Source organism: Narcine bancroftii, chromosome 14 (assembly GCF_036971445.1).
Source record: "Narcine bancroftii isolate sNarBan1 chromosome 14, sNarBan1.hap1, whole genome shotgun sequence".
In the NCBI taxonomy this organism is placed as follows: domain Eukaryota; kingdom Metazoa; phylum Chordata; class Chondrichthyes; order Torpediniformes; family Narcinidae; genus Narcine; species Narcine bancroftii.
The window spans coordinates 33,194,715-33,212,785 of NC_091482.1; the positions used below are offsets into that span (position 1 = coordinate 33,194,715).

The 18,071-nt window shown below is 41.2% G+C and overlaps 1 protein-coding gene across 6 annotated transcripts in view; it reads right to left on the minus strand.

The window, feature by feature from the left end:
* The window catches only part of LOC138749510 (general transcription factor II-I repeat domain-containing protein 2-like), a 182,216-nt gene that overhangs the window by 67,924 nt on the left and 96,221 nt on the right, over positions 1-18,071 (minus strand). For all 6 annotated transcript variants that reach the window (XM_069910937.1, XM_069910936.1, XM_069910939.1 and 3 more), the window contains exons 12-13: positions 7,856-7,927; positions 1,818-1,869 (exon numbers count right to left, since the gene is read on the minus strand). In XM_069910937.1, the coding sequence (XP_069767038.1) occupies positions 1,818-1,869; positions 7,856-7,927 (124 nt within the window). The remainder of the gene's footprint in view (positions 1-1,817; positions 1,870-7,855; positions 7,928-18,071) is intronic.

Genomic DNA, 18,071 nt, shown 5'->3' on the forward strand with positions numbered 1-18,071 from the left:
GCCTGAACGGGACACATGCATGGATGTGCATCTGTTAAAAAATGCGGCATCTCTAGTGCAATTGATGGCACGGAAGATGATTTATTGTGGGACATTGACAACAAAGCTGAAGCCATCTCATCAGGTACTGACTTTGACCCATACGATGACTGTTTAAACAGTGAGAGTATGGATGTGTTTGCCACAATCTTTGCCTCAAATGGTGATAGTGATTTTGGAGGATTCTAAATTTTTTTCCAATAAAAATTTAGTTCTTATATACTGATTGCATGAAAATTTGTTGTAGTTGGGTTTTTATTTTGGTGTTTCAACAGTCGATATATGCCGAATTGGTTTTCAAGGGTTAACTTATTCACTGACTCAGCCTCCAGCGATTCTGGGGCTGTTTTTTAAAAATGACCGGTTCTCTTAAAAATCTGTTTATCCGAAATGGGCCCAGTCCTAACCATTTCAGATAATCGGACTTGAATTTACAGCCTCAAAAGTATATCTGGCATGTCGACCCCCATTTATTGAGAGATTTTTGAGGATTTCAAGACACGACTTGTACGCTGAAATATATGGTAGTTAGGCATCGGAAGAAAAGGTCTCAGTCAACTGGAAAATTAGCATTTCCGGTATCTGTGATCCCCAAAGGTGATGGATAATGGGGATTTTACTGTAATTTACTCTGAATGTTAAACTAAACTTGCAAAGGACTCCAGAATTGTAGCATTTCACAGCACAAAAACAATTAATTGCCTTCTGTTCCCAATTCCTATTGACCAAATGTTTATCTAAAGAGTGATGCTAGAGAAACAAAAAATATATAAATAACAACTTCAAACTAAAAGCACAGTTAGCACAAGTTCTAGTGTCAGAGACACTGCGGGTTGTCTGTAAATTGGACTTTTTTAACCCGAGGCCTGCATGTACCTCCATAGTGGATGCATCAGTTATTTAAAAATCAACAATGATGATTTAACTGTACCCAAAACTAGGTAATAAAGTACTCCTTGAAGAAGATGCAATGAGTATGCAAAGAAACATAATAGGTTATGGGGAAGGAGGATACTGGACCGCAATGTGAAAATGTCAGGTCAATCATTTGGGTGGGAAACAAATGTTACACTGGCTACGTGAATTCATGAGACTGAGACAGATATAGAAGGGAATATGAATGGTACAACAGTTAATATTGCTGTTTCACAAATTCAGCCCCACCCTGGTTAGCTGTCTGTACCGTTTGACATTCCTCTGTAACGAAGTGGGTTTTTAAACCAAGCACTCCAGTTTCCTCCTATATTCCAAAAATTAACTACTGAAAATCAGCAAAAAAATTGAATGCAAGTTGCTGGGCACTTGTAATATGACAAAGGGAAACGAGGTGAAGTGAGAAGAGTAGGTTTTCAGTATTAAAAAGCCAACATGCACCTAAATGACCTGCTCATAATCTGTATTATAACTAGCAAGCAAAGTAATTGAATGGAAAGAAAAGTACACAATCAAAAGAGACATCAAAATTGGAATAGACAGGTAAGACACAGATGACGTTCATGGTAACAAATCAAGATCATGTGGCATGGGGATTTAACAAAATTAATGCAAAGAAAATTATACCTGGTTTTAATACCTTTCTAGAGATTAGCAATAGTGCATTAAGAAAATACCAAGCCAAAAAAAATTAAAGTACAAGCCAACGACCTCATGAATATACACCACACACAGCTTTTTCGCATCAAGAAAGATATATCCAAAAGAGTAACCGAGGATTTATGGAAATTATATTACTCTTAGAAATAAATTATGAATGGTTGAAGGACAGAAAAAAGACCGACCTGTCAGGTGGCATGTGCGCATTCTCTTTCCCAGTTGACTGTTTTGTCTCCACTATGGAAAAATAGAAGTGTTAATCTCCAAATCAGTGGTTTACTTAAATAAAAGGGCCCAATGTTGTTTGCAATACTCCAAATGTGGTCTGACCATCTTGTGAAGCCTCAGTATTACAATTCTAGTCTTTATAAAATTAATGCTCATATTACTAACCTCAAAACCTTAATATTGAGTAAATCTACAGGGAACGCAGCCTTAGGACAGCAGCAGCAATCATCAAAGATACACAACCCAGCACACACTCTGTTCTCGCTGCTGCCAGCAGGAAGGAGGTCTCAGTGCCAAAAGATTCCCACCACCAGGTTCAGGCAACTGCTACCCCTCCACCATCAGAATCCTTAACAACAAACTCAATCAGATTCATTTAAGGACTCTTACTTCTGCATTTTATTGATTTTCTTTTGTTCTCTCTGTATTACACAGTCAGTTTGTTTACATTAGTTTGTTATCAGTTTACATTAAAGAAATCTCAGGGTTGTACGTGATGTAATTAAGCCTCCTTCTTCTGGCTATTCAACAGTTTGGCAAGGGGGTGGGGAACAGAGTGTGAGTGCAGTGTCAAGGGAGCATGGCCACCTAGATAGGAATAATAACGATAACAAAGGTAGGATGAAGATTAGGGTAAAAGGTAGAAAAGAGAATATAGGTGAGGGTCATTCTCTGAAATGCATATATTTTAATGCAAGAAGCATAATGAACAAGGTAGATGAGCTTATAGCATGGACAGATACTTGGGGTCATGATATTGTGGCAATTAGTGAGACCTGGCTACAGGAGGGTCAGGACTGGCAACTTAATATTCCAGGATACACTTGTTTTAGATGTGATAGAGCAGGGGGTAAAAAAGGGGGAGGAGTTGCTCTGCTTGTTAAGGAGGACATTACTGCCGTGAGGTGGCAGGATGGTCTGGAGGGATCGTCCAGTGAGGCTGTTTGGGTGGAATTGAGGGGTGAAGGAGGCATGAGGGTGCTAATAGGGGTGTATTACAGACCACCAAATGGGCCAAGAAAATTAGAGGAACAAATTTGTAGGGAGATAACGTATATGTGTGAGAATCATAAGGTAGTGATCATGGGAGATTTTAACTTCCCTCAAATTGATTGGGATACCCATACAGTAGAGGGCTGGATGGGCTAGAGTTTGTTAAATGTGTTCAAGACTGTTTTCTAAATCAATTAGTAGACCCAGGATGGTGTAATACTAGATCTCCTGTTAGGGAATGAGCTAGGTCAGGTATTGGACATTAATGTTGGAGAACAAATTGGGTCTAGTGATCATAACTCTGTTAGTTTTCAGGTAGTTTTAGGGAAGAGCAAGGAGGGGCCTAAAGTTGAGGTTCTGGATTGGAGAAGAGCAAATTTTGAAGGAATAAGAAGGGATTTGGGGAGTATTGAGTAGGACAGGATATTTTCAGGTAAGGATGTAAATAAAAAATGGAGGATATTCAAAAAAGAAATTTTGAGGTTACAGAGTAGATATGTCCCAGTGAGGATCAAAGAAAAGGCTGGAAGTCATAGGGAGGCTTGGTTTTCGAGGAATATTGGAAATTTGGTTAGGAGAAAAAGGGAGGTGTACAAGAGGTATAAAGAGCAGGGAGCTGAGAGTTTGAAGGAGGACTACAAGGAGTGTAGAAGGAATCTTAAGAAAGAAATTAGAAAGGCCAAAAAAAGGCACGAAGAGGCTTTGGCAGACAGAGTAAAAATAAATCCAAAGGGTTTCTATAGGTACATTAAAAGTAAAAGATTAGTGAGGGATAAAATTTGACCCCTTGTAGATAGCGAAGGTAGGCTGAGTGAGAAGTCAGAGGAAATGGGGGAAATTTTGAATGATTTCTTTGCCTCGGTATTCACTAGGGAAAAAAATATTGAACCAGTTGAAGTAAAGAAAAATAGTGGGGAGGTCATGAAGCATATAAGGATAACCGAGGAGGTAGTGATGGCTGTGTTGAAAAAGATAAAGGTGGATAAATCTCTGGGACCGGACAAAATATTCCCGAGGACACTCAGGGAGGCTTGTGGACAGATAGTGGGGTCATTAACAGAGATATTTAGGATGTCACTGGCCACGGGGGTAGTGCCAAAGGATTGGAGGGTGGCGCATGTGGTTCCGCTGTTTAAGAAAGGGTCCAAATGTAAACCTGGGAATTATAGGCCTGTGAGTCTGACGTCTGTGGTGTGTAAGTTGATGCAAAGTGTTCTGAGGGATGGTATTTACAAATATTTGGAGGTACAGGGATTGATAGGGAATAATCAGCATGGTTTTGTCAGGGGTAGATCATGCTTGACAAACCTGATTGAGTTTTTCGAGGGGGTTACAAAAAAGGTTAATAAAGGGAAAACTGTGGATGTTGTCTGTTTAGACTTTAGTAAAGCTTTTGACAAAGTTCCCCACAGGAGGTTCGGAAAAAAGGTGGAGGCATTAGGTATAAATAAGGAGGTAGTGAAATGGATTCAGCATTGGTTGGAAGGGAGGTGTCAGAGAGTAGTGGTAGAAAATTGTTTGTTCAATTGGAGGTCGGTGACTAGTGGAGTTCCTCAGGGATCGGTCCTGGGTCCACTATTGTTTGTTAAATATATATTAACGATCTGAAAGTAGGGGTAGAGAATTGGATAAGTAAGTTTGCAGATGATACAAATATTGGTGGTATTGTGGACAGTGAGGAAGATTACCGTAGATTAAAAGGTGATTTAGGAAGGCTGGAGGTGTGGGCTGAGAAATGGCTGATGGAATTTAATACAGATAAGTGTGAGGTGTTACATTTTGGAAAGGCAAATCTAAATAGGTCATAAAATGGTAGGCTTTTTCTGATACTCCTTCAATACTGCTGATCATGGTTGGGAAAATGAAAAACTTTTTTTGAGGAAACATTAACAGGACAATTAAAAGTTAATAGAATTGGGCAGATTCTACACAAAAGAAAATCACTTCTAACAAACACGTTGGAAATCTTTTGAACGTTGCAAACACCAAAACAGATGGGGAAAGTGTATTTCAACTCTCCAAAGAGCCAAACAGTAGGTTGGTGAACAAAAATGGACATAAAGGATAATGAAATGAAAACTAGCTAAGTAACAAAAAAAAAAATTGGTGGGGATGGATGGTTTCTAATTGCTGGTGGTTATAGATATTAATGATTTTAAAGATGGGGCCAAAAGTAACCAGACCAAATTTTCTGAGAATACAAAGCCAAGTGCCAATCCCATCCATATTTCAAAGATGCAGACAGCTTCAAATAGTACTGACAGTGAAATGGCAAGGATGTGATAAATGAAATATTAATGGAGGAAAATAAAAGTGAAATCATCTAATTTGGTAAAAAAAAATACCAGAAAAGAGGAACATCTGTTTATGCGTGTATACAAACAATTTAAAGATTAACATATTGGTACAGAAAGTAAACAGGAAGCAAACATTGCATTAGTTTCTATTACAAGAGCATTTATAGTTATAATTCAAAAACAAGAGGCTCTGGTGAGATCAAAACATTAAAGTTTTCTACAGATTTGGTCAACCTAAGAAGTGAACAGTATATATTGAAACTCTTTCTTCTTTGGCTTGGCTTCGCGGACGAAGATTTATGGAGGGGGTAAAAAGTCCACGTCAGCTGCAGGCTCGTTTGTGGCTGACAAGTCCGATGCGGGACAGGCAGACACGATTGCAGCGGTTGCAGGGGAAAATTGGTTGGTTGGGGTTGGGTGTTGGGTTTTTCCTCCTTTGCCTTTTGTCAGTGAGGTAGGCTCTGCGGTCTTCTTCAAAGGAGGTTGCTGCCCGCCAAACTGTGAGGCGCCAAGATGCACGGTTTGAGGCGATATCAGCCCACTGGCGGTGGTCAATGTGGCAGGCACCAAGAGATTTCTTTAGGCAGTCCTTGTACCTTTTCTTTGGTGCACCTCTGTCACGGTGGCCAGTGGAGAGCTCGCCATATAACACGATCTTGGGAAGGCGATGGTCCTCCATTCTGGAGACGTGACCCATCCAGCGCAGCTGGATCTTCAGCAGCGTGGACTCGATGCTGTCGACCTCTGCCATCTCGAGTACTTCGACGTTAGGGATGTAAGCGCTCCAATGGATGTTGAGGATGGAGCGGAGACAACGCTGGTGGAAGCGTTCTAGGAGCCGTAGGTGGTGCCGGTAGAGGACCCATGATTCGGAGCCGAACAGGAGTGTGGGTATGACAACGGCTCTGTACACGCTTATCTTTGACAAAGATATTGAAACTAATAATACCGTATATAACTGTTCAGAATGCTCCATAATTCCATATCCAGCTCACTTATTAAGCTGGAGCAAAAACCAGATATCAGAACAGAAGCCAGACTGCAGTACAGGGACACCAGAAGTATCCCACCTTGTCACTGTCTACAAGATGGCTTTTTGGAGCAAGAGTGGTCAAGACCACTAAGGAAAAGGCAATTCTGCATTTGCTGCTATGCAATAAACCAGATTTAATTAGGGAGCTTCTTGTAGAGACAGTTGATTACAATATGTTAGAATTCACTCGGCAGTTGAGGAGAACTAAACTGAGGACAATGACAAGGGAAAGAATAGGACCACTCAAGGACAAAAGGGAGAATTTGGGAGTCAGGGGAAGTGGGCAAGGTATTAATTTTTTTTGTATCAGTGTAGACCAAGGAGAACATGGAGAATAGTGAAAGGGAACATCATGTAGCAAATATATATAGTGCAACACCAATTATCCGAAATCCTTAGTGATCCAAAATTTTTTTGGAGCCAAACTGACTGAGGACCTCTGGGTCCCAGCGCCGGCAGCAACACACAGAGCCCCCAAGCAGGAGTGGGACACTTGGGCTCCCTGCACGAACAGGGCCTCAGTGGGGAACTGTCAGTGATTGGCAGTAGCCAGAAGTTTGTTGGTGAGAATTAAACTTCATGTTAATGCTTAATAAGGTGTACTTTGTTGTTTGTTGTTGTATAAACACTGTTACTGATTTTCTGTTGCTACTGGGGCTGTTTTTTAAAAATGACCGGTTCTCTTAAAAATCTGTTTATCCGAAATGGGCCCAGTCCTAACCATTTCAGATAATCGGAGTTGTACTGTATTGTCCCTGTGCTAATGTTCAGTGTTCTATTTGGAGCCAGAGCACATCTATCTTTCAGATTTTTTGGTAATTATTATTAATAAGAGCACTTTCAATAATCTGTGAAATTTGGTACACCATCACCACCCATATTCTGTGGCTTTTACTATATTTGCAGGATTCTGATTCTTAAAAGGTGAGACTTAAGCAGACTGGGCCAAAAAGAGAGAGGGGTGGTCTCGATAAATCTAATTTTACTTTAAATGGAGTTTGATGGGGTGAATGGAAGGATGATTCTTTCCTTGTGTAAGTTGCCGAGAACCAAGGATCACAATCTCAAAACGAGAATTTTAGCTGTTCAGATCAAAGATAATAAGACATTTCTTCACCCTGGGGGTTACAATTCTTCACAATTCACAGCCCAATAGGACTGAAGATCCAGTCATGTTGTATATTCTATTTATGTATCATCTTCCACTCAGTGACAATCTGAATGCTCTCAGCAAACAGTATAAGGTTGTCACCTATAAGACCAAATCTTGTCCACCTACTCAGAACCAGCTCACATCTCTTTCCCATAATTCCTCCAATAATCTGCACCATTACGATGCAACACTCCTTTGCTACTTTTGTAATTTTCTTTACATGCTCGCACCTCTAGTGAAGCACATTTTCTATTTGTGAAAAATTGTGTTGCAAATTTGGAATACCTGAAATATATGTAACAGAGATACCTACCAATAGTAGTAGTGTAGTGTTTTGAACACTACAATGCAATGTATAAAGATCCAATCAGGAGAAAACAAAGTTAAGAGTTCAGTTTTTAAATAAAATTACATAATATTCAGCAGGTTTTAATAAAACTGATTTAATTAAAACATGCTGAATTTTTTTTCATTTCCAAAGAGAATACCAAAACTTTTAAAGGTATATTTCCACATTACCTTGAACACTGTATCTATAATAATCTGGATCTTCCGCTTCAGCTTTGATCAGAATTGGTTCAACTGAAGTACCTGAAAAGTGTTTTCAAAAATGAAATTCATTCAGAATTATTCAAATTTCACAGTAAAAGCAGAGACCAGAGATATTTTCTTTTATTTATTACCTTCTCAAAAAATTTAATAACTAGTAAACTATTTTAGATATAACAAAAGGAGAGGTGAGTCCCAACTATTAATTATTCTAATATGCTTTTTTATCAAAAAAGTGAGGTAGGCTATTTAACTATAGCTAAGACCATCAACAGTCATATGACAACACATACAGAAGAAAAACAGTGAGAGTACAAACTACACCAAGGCCATTTAGAAGTAGCTCTCTCAGTATCTTGTGTTCATTTTCATTTTGGCACACAGCTTGATTAGTTTAGCAGTTAATGCAACACTGTAACAGTGTTAGTGATCAGGGCCTGGGTTAGAATCCTACACGATTCGTAAGAAGTTTGTATGTTCTCCCCATGTCTCCATGGGGGCTCCAGTTTCCTCCCACTGTTCAAAAATTTACCAGGGGTTGTAGATTAATAGGGTGTAATTGGGCGGCACAGGCTTGTGGGCCATAAAGACCTGTGATTGTGTTTGTCTAAAATTTTTAAAGTATATATTTTTTAAAATAATGTCAATTTTGAGAAGCAAACAAACCCATTAAGCAAGTACAACTTTTGTTTTGAACATTGGCTCATTTATCTGTAAATTAGTCATTGAGAAGAAAACGCAAATCGTCGAGTTTAATTTCAAGGAGTTCAGATTTGTGATGAAGAGAAATTAAAATTAATTGATGCATATTTAAGCACACATCAATACCCATCTAATTTTATTATTGATTTTCAAAGACTCATAAATCCAAAAAACCAAAACACACTTTTTCAACAACAGTGCATATCATACGTCTATTTTATCCCCCACCCCTCTCTCCTGTACCCTAATATATTGAAAAAAAGGTTATATAAACTAATCAAATACTCAGAACAAATAATTGTTAAAGCCAAATAAGAAGAACCCAAAAGAAACAATAAAATTAAAAAAATAAGAAAAAAAATGCAAGAGCCCATTGCTTGCTCCATGATCCACTTCAGTGATCTCAAACATTCCACTACTGGTATGGTTATTGTATTCACTATATCTAAAAGGGGGTAGAATTACATCTGCACAGCAATGTGCTGTAGATAAGGTTGCCACACTCTAACGAATGCGCCATATTTCTTCTTCAAGTTGTACATGATTTTCTCCAGGGGATTAGAACTTTGTATTTCTGTATTCCATCGTGTAATACTTAATTGGGAGTCGGTCTTCCACGTGACAGCTATACACTCTCTGACTACTGACAAGGCGACCTTCACAAACTGAATTTGATATTGTTATGAGCCCAAAGGACTCAAAAACCAGCAGCAAAAGAAATTCACCAAGACAATGGCTACTTAAACAAAACTGTTTTTATTTTCTTAATACATAATATCAATACATAACTTATTACTATTAACTTAACATAAGCCCCTTTTAATTCTAAGCGCACATATATGTATTTTATGTGGTCAAGAAAGTTCTTTTTCACTGTCCAATCATTCACTTTGCACTTCTCCAAGTTCACTGGTATCAGGCAATCTTCCATACTGTCCACAGAATTGAACAGATATTATATTCACCAGGCTCTGGTGCTTTAAATTAAGTTGTTACACTCAGGAAAGTCTTTGTTGGTTTCAGAGAGATATTCATTGATCGTTGGACACACAAACTGATCTCCTTCAATCAGCAATTAAGTGTCTTACCGAACAAACTTGCCCCCTCTCTTGGGTTGTTCCAAAAGATAACTTCTTCCAGGTTACCACAAGAAGTTCGAGATACACAATAACCAGCCACAACCTCTGCAATTCACTCAGAACTCAAAACCCATCTTAAAATGGGCCGTGCAGCAGGTCTGCCAACTCGCAGCCTTCATCACAATCTGCTTTAGAATATTCTCAGTCACTCTCTTTCCCAAACAATGGATATTTTCTCTCTGCAAAACCACATGGGCCCTCTTAGGATAAAAATCTTCAATCAGAAATTTAAAACTTTTGCACCAGTCTAGCAGCCAAAAGATTCTCAGTTCTTGAGCCTGGACACTGTTCAAACATGCTGGTCCATTAACACCTACTTGTGAAACTCTCACAAGCACTTCTACTCTTGCACAGATATTTCATGGTAAATGAGGTGTTTGTGAAATGTGACCTCATAACTAAACCTCACAATCTTACCCTTTTAAGATATATTTTATCATAAATTTATTTACTTATTCCGCAACAGTATCTAGACGGTTTAAAACTCATGTCCATAATATTTCCCAGAAGGTACAATTCTGGATCCTATACAAAATCCACCTTTAGTCGGGGCGTAGCAAGATGGCGTAGAGTCTAGATGTGCAATCTCGACCTCTCTGGCCAGACTTTTAAATACCCATTTTTTAACCCTGTTTCCAAGTTTAATTTTTTAAAATTTTAGTTTAAAGTATTAAGGAATTATTATAGCCACTAATGGTAAAAAGACAATCTCAAGGTCAAATGAAAATACATTTTCGAAGTGCTGGAGATTTGGGGCCTAGACGACTTGAAGCAGCCCCAGGCTTAATTTCTTCATTGCCTAAATCCCAAGGATCGCCTGTGGAGGCTGAAAGGAAATGCATCAGGCAGCATTACAATCTGAAGAAGTCGTTTTTCTTCGCGAATGGATGAGAAGACAACAAGATGCGGGGGGAGACCAGCGACGACTCCCTGAAGAAGTCAGGATGCCGTCACTGGGAGTCCAGACCCGCAGTAAATCTTTTAAAATGCCTTTTGTTGAATTGAAGCAGGAACTGCAGTTACCTTGTTCTGCAACTATGTCAGAGAGAGCAGAGCTGAGCTTTACTGAATCACAAGTGAAGGCAGCTATTTAAGCTGTTATAAAACCTGGAATGGAATGGAAAGAGTCTAGTTCCTTCTGAAATGGGATCTACGAGATTGGAATCTTCTGGATGAAAAGAAGAATTTTTAAATTCTATTTTTTCCTTTGTTATTATGAGATTTTGATGTTATTGATTGTTTGGCTGGGGAGGGAGAGATATGCACTAAGTTCTTTACTAGTGTAAGGTAAAACATCATGAGATGGGAATGTGTAAGGAGTTACCCTGTGCAGGGCTGTAACAAGAAGGGGAGGTGTCCTTGTACTCCTGTTAGGTAAAACATCATGAGATGGGAATGTGTAAGGAGTTACCCTGTGCAGGGCTGTAACAAGATGTGAATGCATCCTTGTACTTACAAGATAAGAGAGACATTGATGGATTGAGAGGCAGGAAGCTAGCAGGGAAAGGATAGCAACAGTTTTAGTCATTGGACAAGTAATGATATGATGATGTTCTAAGCACGTATCCAAGGGTATAAAAAATCACCATTTTGCTGATAACGGCAGAATGCATTCTCCGACTAACATTGTTAGTCGCAAGTGTTACAATCCGGTAATAAAGAACAAAGAACCCTGATTTCGACTCAGTCTGGTGTTTGTCTCACTCATTCATGAACAAAGCAGACCTAACAATTTGGTGACCCCGACGTGATGGGTGAGTGAACACTGGACGACGGTTTCTGTTTTTTCTGACAATCATCTCAGCCGGCTGATAAAAAGGTCCAGAGAAGCCTGTTTTAACAAAATTCTCTTTTTTTTTAAAAAAATCTTTATGATTGTCAGTAAGAACTGGAGATCGGACAAATTAGACGACCACAATAGAAGGTCGCATGCCAGGATTGTAACACGTAAGTGATTACAGACAAGATAAAAGTCCTTAAGGTGTTTGAATGACATTTATTAAGTGCTTCGCAAGAAACTACTAGAGTTTAAAAGTCTTTATTGTGTCGTTGCAAAGTCCAATAGAGTGAGAAGGTGGTCTATAAACAATTGAGGACCTGAGTTTTCTGCCCTAAACTGGTTATTAAGAGGAGAAATCTCCCACGTGAAGGTTGGGCTTTGAAAGAAAACAAAGGTTCAGGCTTATTGGCCTCAATTGTATCTGAGAGACTGACTTATAAATGTCCGGTAGGTATGATAATGTCTGTACACTTAAGAAGTTAAGAATTTATTTCCCCAATTCGCCGTGGTGGAATACCACAGCAGACACTAGAGACCTTGAGACAACAAAAAAAGTACTCAGGGACGCCTGCCTGGTGAACAAGAACGACGACAGAAGGCTGCGACAGCTGTGTCCGGATCAGGTAGGAGATATTAATGAAAAAGTTGACAAACTCCTAAGAGACACCCGGTTTATTCGAAATACTTTTGATAAGTTAAATGAGGGTATTCCCAACATCACCAAGGAGATAAAGTTACGTAAATTCATAGATTGGTACAGGGAAACAGGACAAAAGTATAGCCCAAATATTTGGTTTTCTAGTTGTAATTTAACTTTCAGACCCCTTTGGGAAAACAGAGAGTGGAAAACGAGCAATCAGAGTATACAGGAGAGTCTGAAGTCAATTGGAGGACAAGACTTAGAGACTGTTCCTTTAAAAGATATTAGTCATCCAGCTTGCAAGGAGACATTTTTAAAAGCAATTTTCGTTGACATAGATCCCCTAAACGGACAAGAACCTAAATTAAAACAGGCATTAGAAAGCGGTCCCGCAGCTATGGCTGTACAGTTGCCTGCTAAGACTTTTGACCAAGTTATTAAGGAAATTAATCAGGAATTAGAGGAGCGAAATACCAGTAATGTGGCATTGGAGAAACAAAAAATTCTCTGAAAATGTGTAGATCGCTGGAGGAAGATGGGGTGGTTACCCGGGAGCGCTGAGATGTTCCTGACAGGTGAGGGAAACAAAATTCTAAATCGTAGTGTCTTAGATAAGCTGGAAGAAACAAAACACAGAAGGGAAAGGAAAAGTGCCTGTTTCCAGTTTCCAGCCACGAAGTGTCCGGGTTTGCTCTCTCCCTCCCTCCTTTCACCCTCCCCCTCTCTCTCTTCTCCCCCCCCTCCTCTCTCACCCACTCCCCCTCCCAATCCCAATCTGTGGCGGTGCTGCCCTGAAATCCCCAGGTTGGGCAGGGCAGAGAAATACAATTTGGTTTTAATTTTGTGCCCACAATTCCAGCTCCGCATCAAATGGGATCCTGTTTTATCCTCTCTCCCTCCCTCTTTCCCGCACCCCCACCATTGCGGGATCAGGGCAGACATTGTGGGCTGACGTGTAGCTCACTCGAGGTGGGAGGGAAGGAAGGAGTGATAGTTCCCAGTGGTGGGAGACCCAATCTGATCCAGACCAGTGATCACAGGATGAGAACCTTTTAAAACCTTTGAAACGAAAGTGTTAATCTGAAGACTTTTCTCCCAGTGGGGCCAGTGCAAGGCATTTTCTCTCTCTATCTCTTGTGCTCTGTGTATCTGCCTCTCTATCTCTTTCTCTCGCTATGCTCTCTCTCTCTCTCTCTCTCTCTCATAGTCTCTGGATGTATGTGATGTCATGTATGTACTCTGACAATAAATCATTTATAATTGAGTCTTATACAATTATACAAACGGGACACAGAAAACAAAATCTTTAATCGCGAATCAGCAAAAAAGAGGGTGAGAGACAAGGAGATGCAGTACCGCGATGTCCTAGCTCTATTTGAAGAATTTGGTCTCCCTGGTAACCCACCTGTTACTGCCCCTGTAGAAATAGCTTGTAGACCCCCGCCCTATACATATGTGGAGTCACAAGGTACCACTGACACCCCAGATGGGATCCTGGAGTCACGTCCCTTATATCCAGATATTGAGACACTGGGGTGTGACAAGAACCTCGGGAATAGGGACACATCAGACGAGGTACAGGCCCCTTTAATAAAAATAGAAGGGGGAGTAATAGATGTAGAGACCCCTCTGGAGTCCAAGAAAATAGAAAAGGAGTTAGAGATACAGAAATGGAACATGAAAAAGGTTCAGGATAACATTAAAAACTTAAACAGAGATATTAATGTGCTGGGGCAGATCAGTGAGGATCAAAAAGAATTAATGGTAGGTGTATTGAAGGAAGTGGAAAAGATAACTACAACACTGTCAGGAGAAATTAAAGCTGAAGGAATGGTAATAGGAGTAAAGGACGAAAAGTGTAGTACAGATGAGGAAACGAGATACGATCCACCATGGGAGGAAAGTAAAAGGAAAAGACTCGGGAGGGAGAAAAATAGACATGCCTACCTGGACATAGTTAGAACAAAAGAGAAAGATGTGAAACAACTAAACTATGGCCGAAAAGATTATCTTAGAGATGAACGTGACCAATATACCTTTGACCCTGAGACATTGGAAGCTGATAGGGACAGTGACAGTGACGAAGAAGAGTCAGAACAAGGTGGGATAAATAAATGCATGCCAAGAGTAAAGAAGGAGCAGAAATCCCCAAAATTGAGATATCAATGCCCATTACTGATCACGGGACGGGGAACTCAAAAATATGTACCCTGGTCACGAATGGACTTAGAGAGTTTAATGAAAAAACTACCTCCGTTGAGTAATGGGGCTAGTCCATGGATTTCTTGTTTTGAGCGAGAAACCTGCCAAGAACAATTAGCACTCGCAGATGTCAGAACTATCATGATAAAATTAAAGGCAGAAGGGGCCCTGAAGCAAATAGAGAGAATTGTAAGAAGCAGTAAATTGGGGGATGAAATAGAATTTAACCCACTTCGGAATAAATTTTGGGAAGCACTTAGAGAAACATTTCCTACACCCTATAGTTTGGATGCCTTGGTAACCCTTCAACTAAAGGAAGGAGAGACTGCACACGAGTATTTCTCTCGAGCATGGGACTTATGGGAAACAGGGACTGGAGAAAGACCCGACCACAGCCCCTTAGGAAGGGCTCACTTTCGTAATGGGATAATAAACGGACTACCTGCTACGGTTCAAGCAAAATTAAGGGACATTGTGGGAGTAGAGACAATGTCAGAGGATTTGTGGAAAAGACACCTGACACATGCAATCAAACGACATCGTCAATCAGAGCATGCTAAGTCAGAAAGTGCGTCCCAGAAGGAGGTGGACAAGACAACCGATAAATTGGTGAGAGCCATAGAACATATAGGGGTTAAATTAGCGGCCCAACAGATAGTCCCACAGGTCATGGGGCCAGTGATAAATCCGGGACCCCAAGTAAGAAATGGTTGGGAAAGACAGCTAGGTACAATGTATAGAGGGGAACATGCAGTATGCTGGTACTGCCAAAATCCTGGACACTACCAGCGGAACTGTCCGGAGGCTGGGAGAGCAAGGGGAAAAAGATTACCCTCTATTAGAGGCTATCGGGAAAGAGGAGGAAACTTAAGAGGACAAGCAAGGGGTAGGGGTGGACACATTGATGGGCCCCAGAGAATCGGGGGGTGGCAGAGTGATCAACAAGTCCAGGCACCTCAGTGTAATGACTATATTGAGGAAGGTGCTGAATTTGATTATTGAAGGTGCCCTGGAGAATCAAAAATCACGCCTCCCTGGGAGCCACCAAAAATTTGGGGGACGGTAAATGGAGAAAAAATTGAATTTATGGTTGACACAGGGGCAGCAGTTACGACAGTGATTAAAAAACCCCCAGGGAGCACATTTTCGGGCAAAACATTATCTACAATAGGATTCTCCGGGATAAAGGAAACACAGCCCTATACAGATAACATCGACATGACATTTGGACGACAAAGGGTTAAAACGCCTGTCCTGGTTGTGCCAAGTTGCCCCATTAATTTATTAGCAAGGGACATTCTTACCAAACTAGGAATAACCATACAATGTTCTGAGAAGGGCCTTCGGTTAACATACCCAGGGGATACAATAAGAAGGGGAGGACAGTTTATAGTAATGACCCCATCTAACGCTTCAGAAGACTCTGTGGAGGTTAGTATTTTCTGGAGTCGGCTACTGTATGATGAACCAGGCCCAGGGCTGATTAAACAGTTTTTTGAGTGGAGGGCCAGTATTCCCCAGTATGGGGATTACCATTATCCACTAGATCCTATGCATGTTACATTAAACTACACCATCCACCCGGACCAGGAATATGAGGAGAGGTGGGACTCTCTAAAGAAGGGAAGACAGAAACGATACATTGTCCATTTATCTTTGTAGGTAAGAAGGGAATAGCTGCTATGGTTGTCATGACAGAAGAACAAATGGAGTGGTTCTGCTTAGGAGTAGAAAGTGTGCCTCATGTGACCTTGGGTATTGCCAAAGATCATCACGCTCGACAGCTGGGTCCGATGGTAAAGGAAGCGATAGGGTGTGAATACAGGCAGACAGAAATCCCGGGATATTCCACCTCGGAGGGAGGAAAATTTGTCAGACTGAATATTGAAGCATGGGACCAGGTAGTGAATGAGAAAGTAGAAAGAGACCGAGCCATAGAGGGAGAAAATATTGATCACAGAGACTCAGACAAATATCTTTCTAATCTGAGTCCACATATATGGACAACGGGGCCCTATGATGTGGGAGTAATAAAAGGAGAGGTATTTCTAGAATTGGCCAACCCCGAGCAGAAACCAATATGGAGAAAACAATACCGCTTGTCGCCCAGTCAGGAGGAGGGTATTAAAGGAACGATAGAAGGGTTAATGGAGTCAGGGGTTTTAAGGGCGGCACCTGACAGTATGTGGAACACGCCCATCATGCCTGTTCCCAAACCGGGTAGAAAAGACTGGAGGATGGTACACGACCTCCGGGAGATTAACTTGGCTACCAAGACCATCGGGAGACCAGTCCCAGACCCATATGTAGCACTTAGGGCTCTGAGTCCGGAGCACGAATACTATACTGTCATTGATCTGGCAAACGCATTCTTCTGCTTGAAATTAGCTGAGGAATGCCAAGACTGGTTCACTTTCACTTACCAAGCACATCGGTACACATACACTAGATTACCTCAGCGTTATAAGGACAGTCCAGGACTGTTCAATCAGGCCCTTAGCGAAATCCTAATGAAATTAAAGCTCCCGGAAGATGTTACACTGATTCAGTATGTAGACGACCTAATATTAGCAGGGAAAACGCCACATGAGTGCCTGACAGGGACAGCAGTTTTACTCAAGGGGTTAGGCGAGGCTGGATTTAAAGTAAAAAGGTCGAAATGTCAGGTCGGAAGGAGGGTGGTAACTTTCCTAGGAAGACTCGTGGGTAAAAACGGTACGGCCATGTCTGAGGCACATAGAGAAATGATACTAGGGTATCGAAAACCTACTACAGTACAAGACATGCGAGGGAGGCACAGGGAGAGAACATGGTGTCGGAGACCTCTTCTATCTAATGATTGGAGTGTCTATTAATGGAAAAGATCCTTGGGGAGTGATGAGGTTCGACTTACAAACATACACAAAGGACATAATTAAACCCACTTCGAAAGAGGGGGAAGTGAGAAAATTCGACGGTACGAAGATGTCCAGGGGAGAGAAGATAGCAATTGAGACAGGTATTGATGAGTCAAACTCCTGGATAGATCAGATGGGTAAATATGCGGACCAAGCAGGGTATGGGAACTGCTGGGTCTGTGCCCGAGGAAGGCCATTATTACGGATGAGCAGATCAATTTTTGAGGAGACAGATGCTATGGACTGCGCCTTGAACCTAATGTCAGAATCCAACCCACTGAATAGGTGTCTGATATGGGAACAGACGTTTCCCATAGCTCCGGCTAATGTAGCTCCCCCTGTCTTTAGATCCACAGGCATAACTAATGTTACTTGTTTTGCCAACAACAACACAGCAGCGCACGTTTTCCATGTGGGTTGGCTGCCCAGCGACTCGTGCAGGACTCATGATGATCTCTCACATAGCAGTAGTGCAACCCGCTTGACCCAGGCTAGGGCGGATATTTGGTGGTTTTGTGGAGGAAGAGTGCTGTACAACTGGCTCCCCGCTAACTGGGATGGTCGGTGTGCTCTAGTAACCCTTAATGCGCCAGTGCTGATTGTCAAAAGGCAGGAGGGAGACGAGGATTCCCTAGAATTGCGCCACACAGAGAGTTGGCTGTGGAGAAAAAGGAGGAGTGTTGGACTCTTGGGGCCGGGAGGAAGGAACCCTGATGGGGTATGGATTGATGCCATTGGCCAAGCCCGGAATATTCCGGACGAATTTAAATTAGCCGATGAGATTGCAGCTGGGTTTGAAAGCTTTCCTGTTTTTAGTGCAATTTTT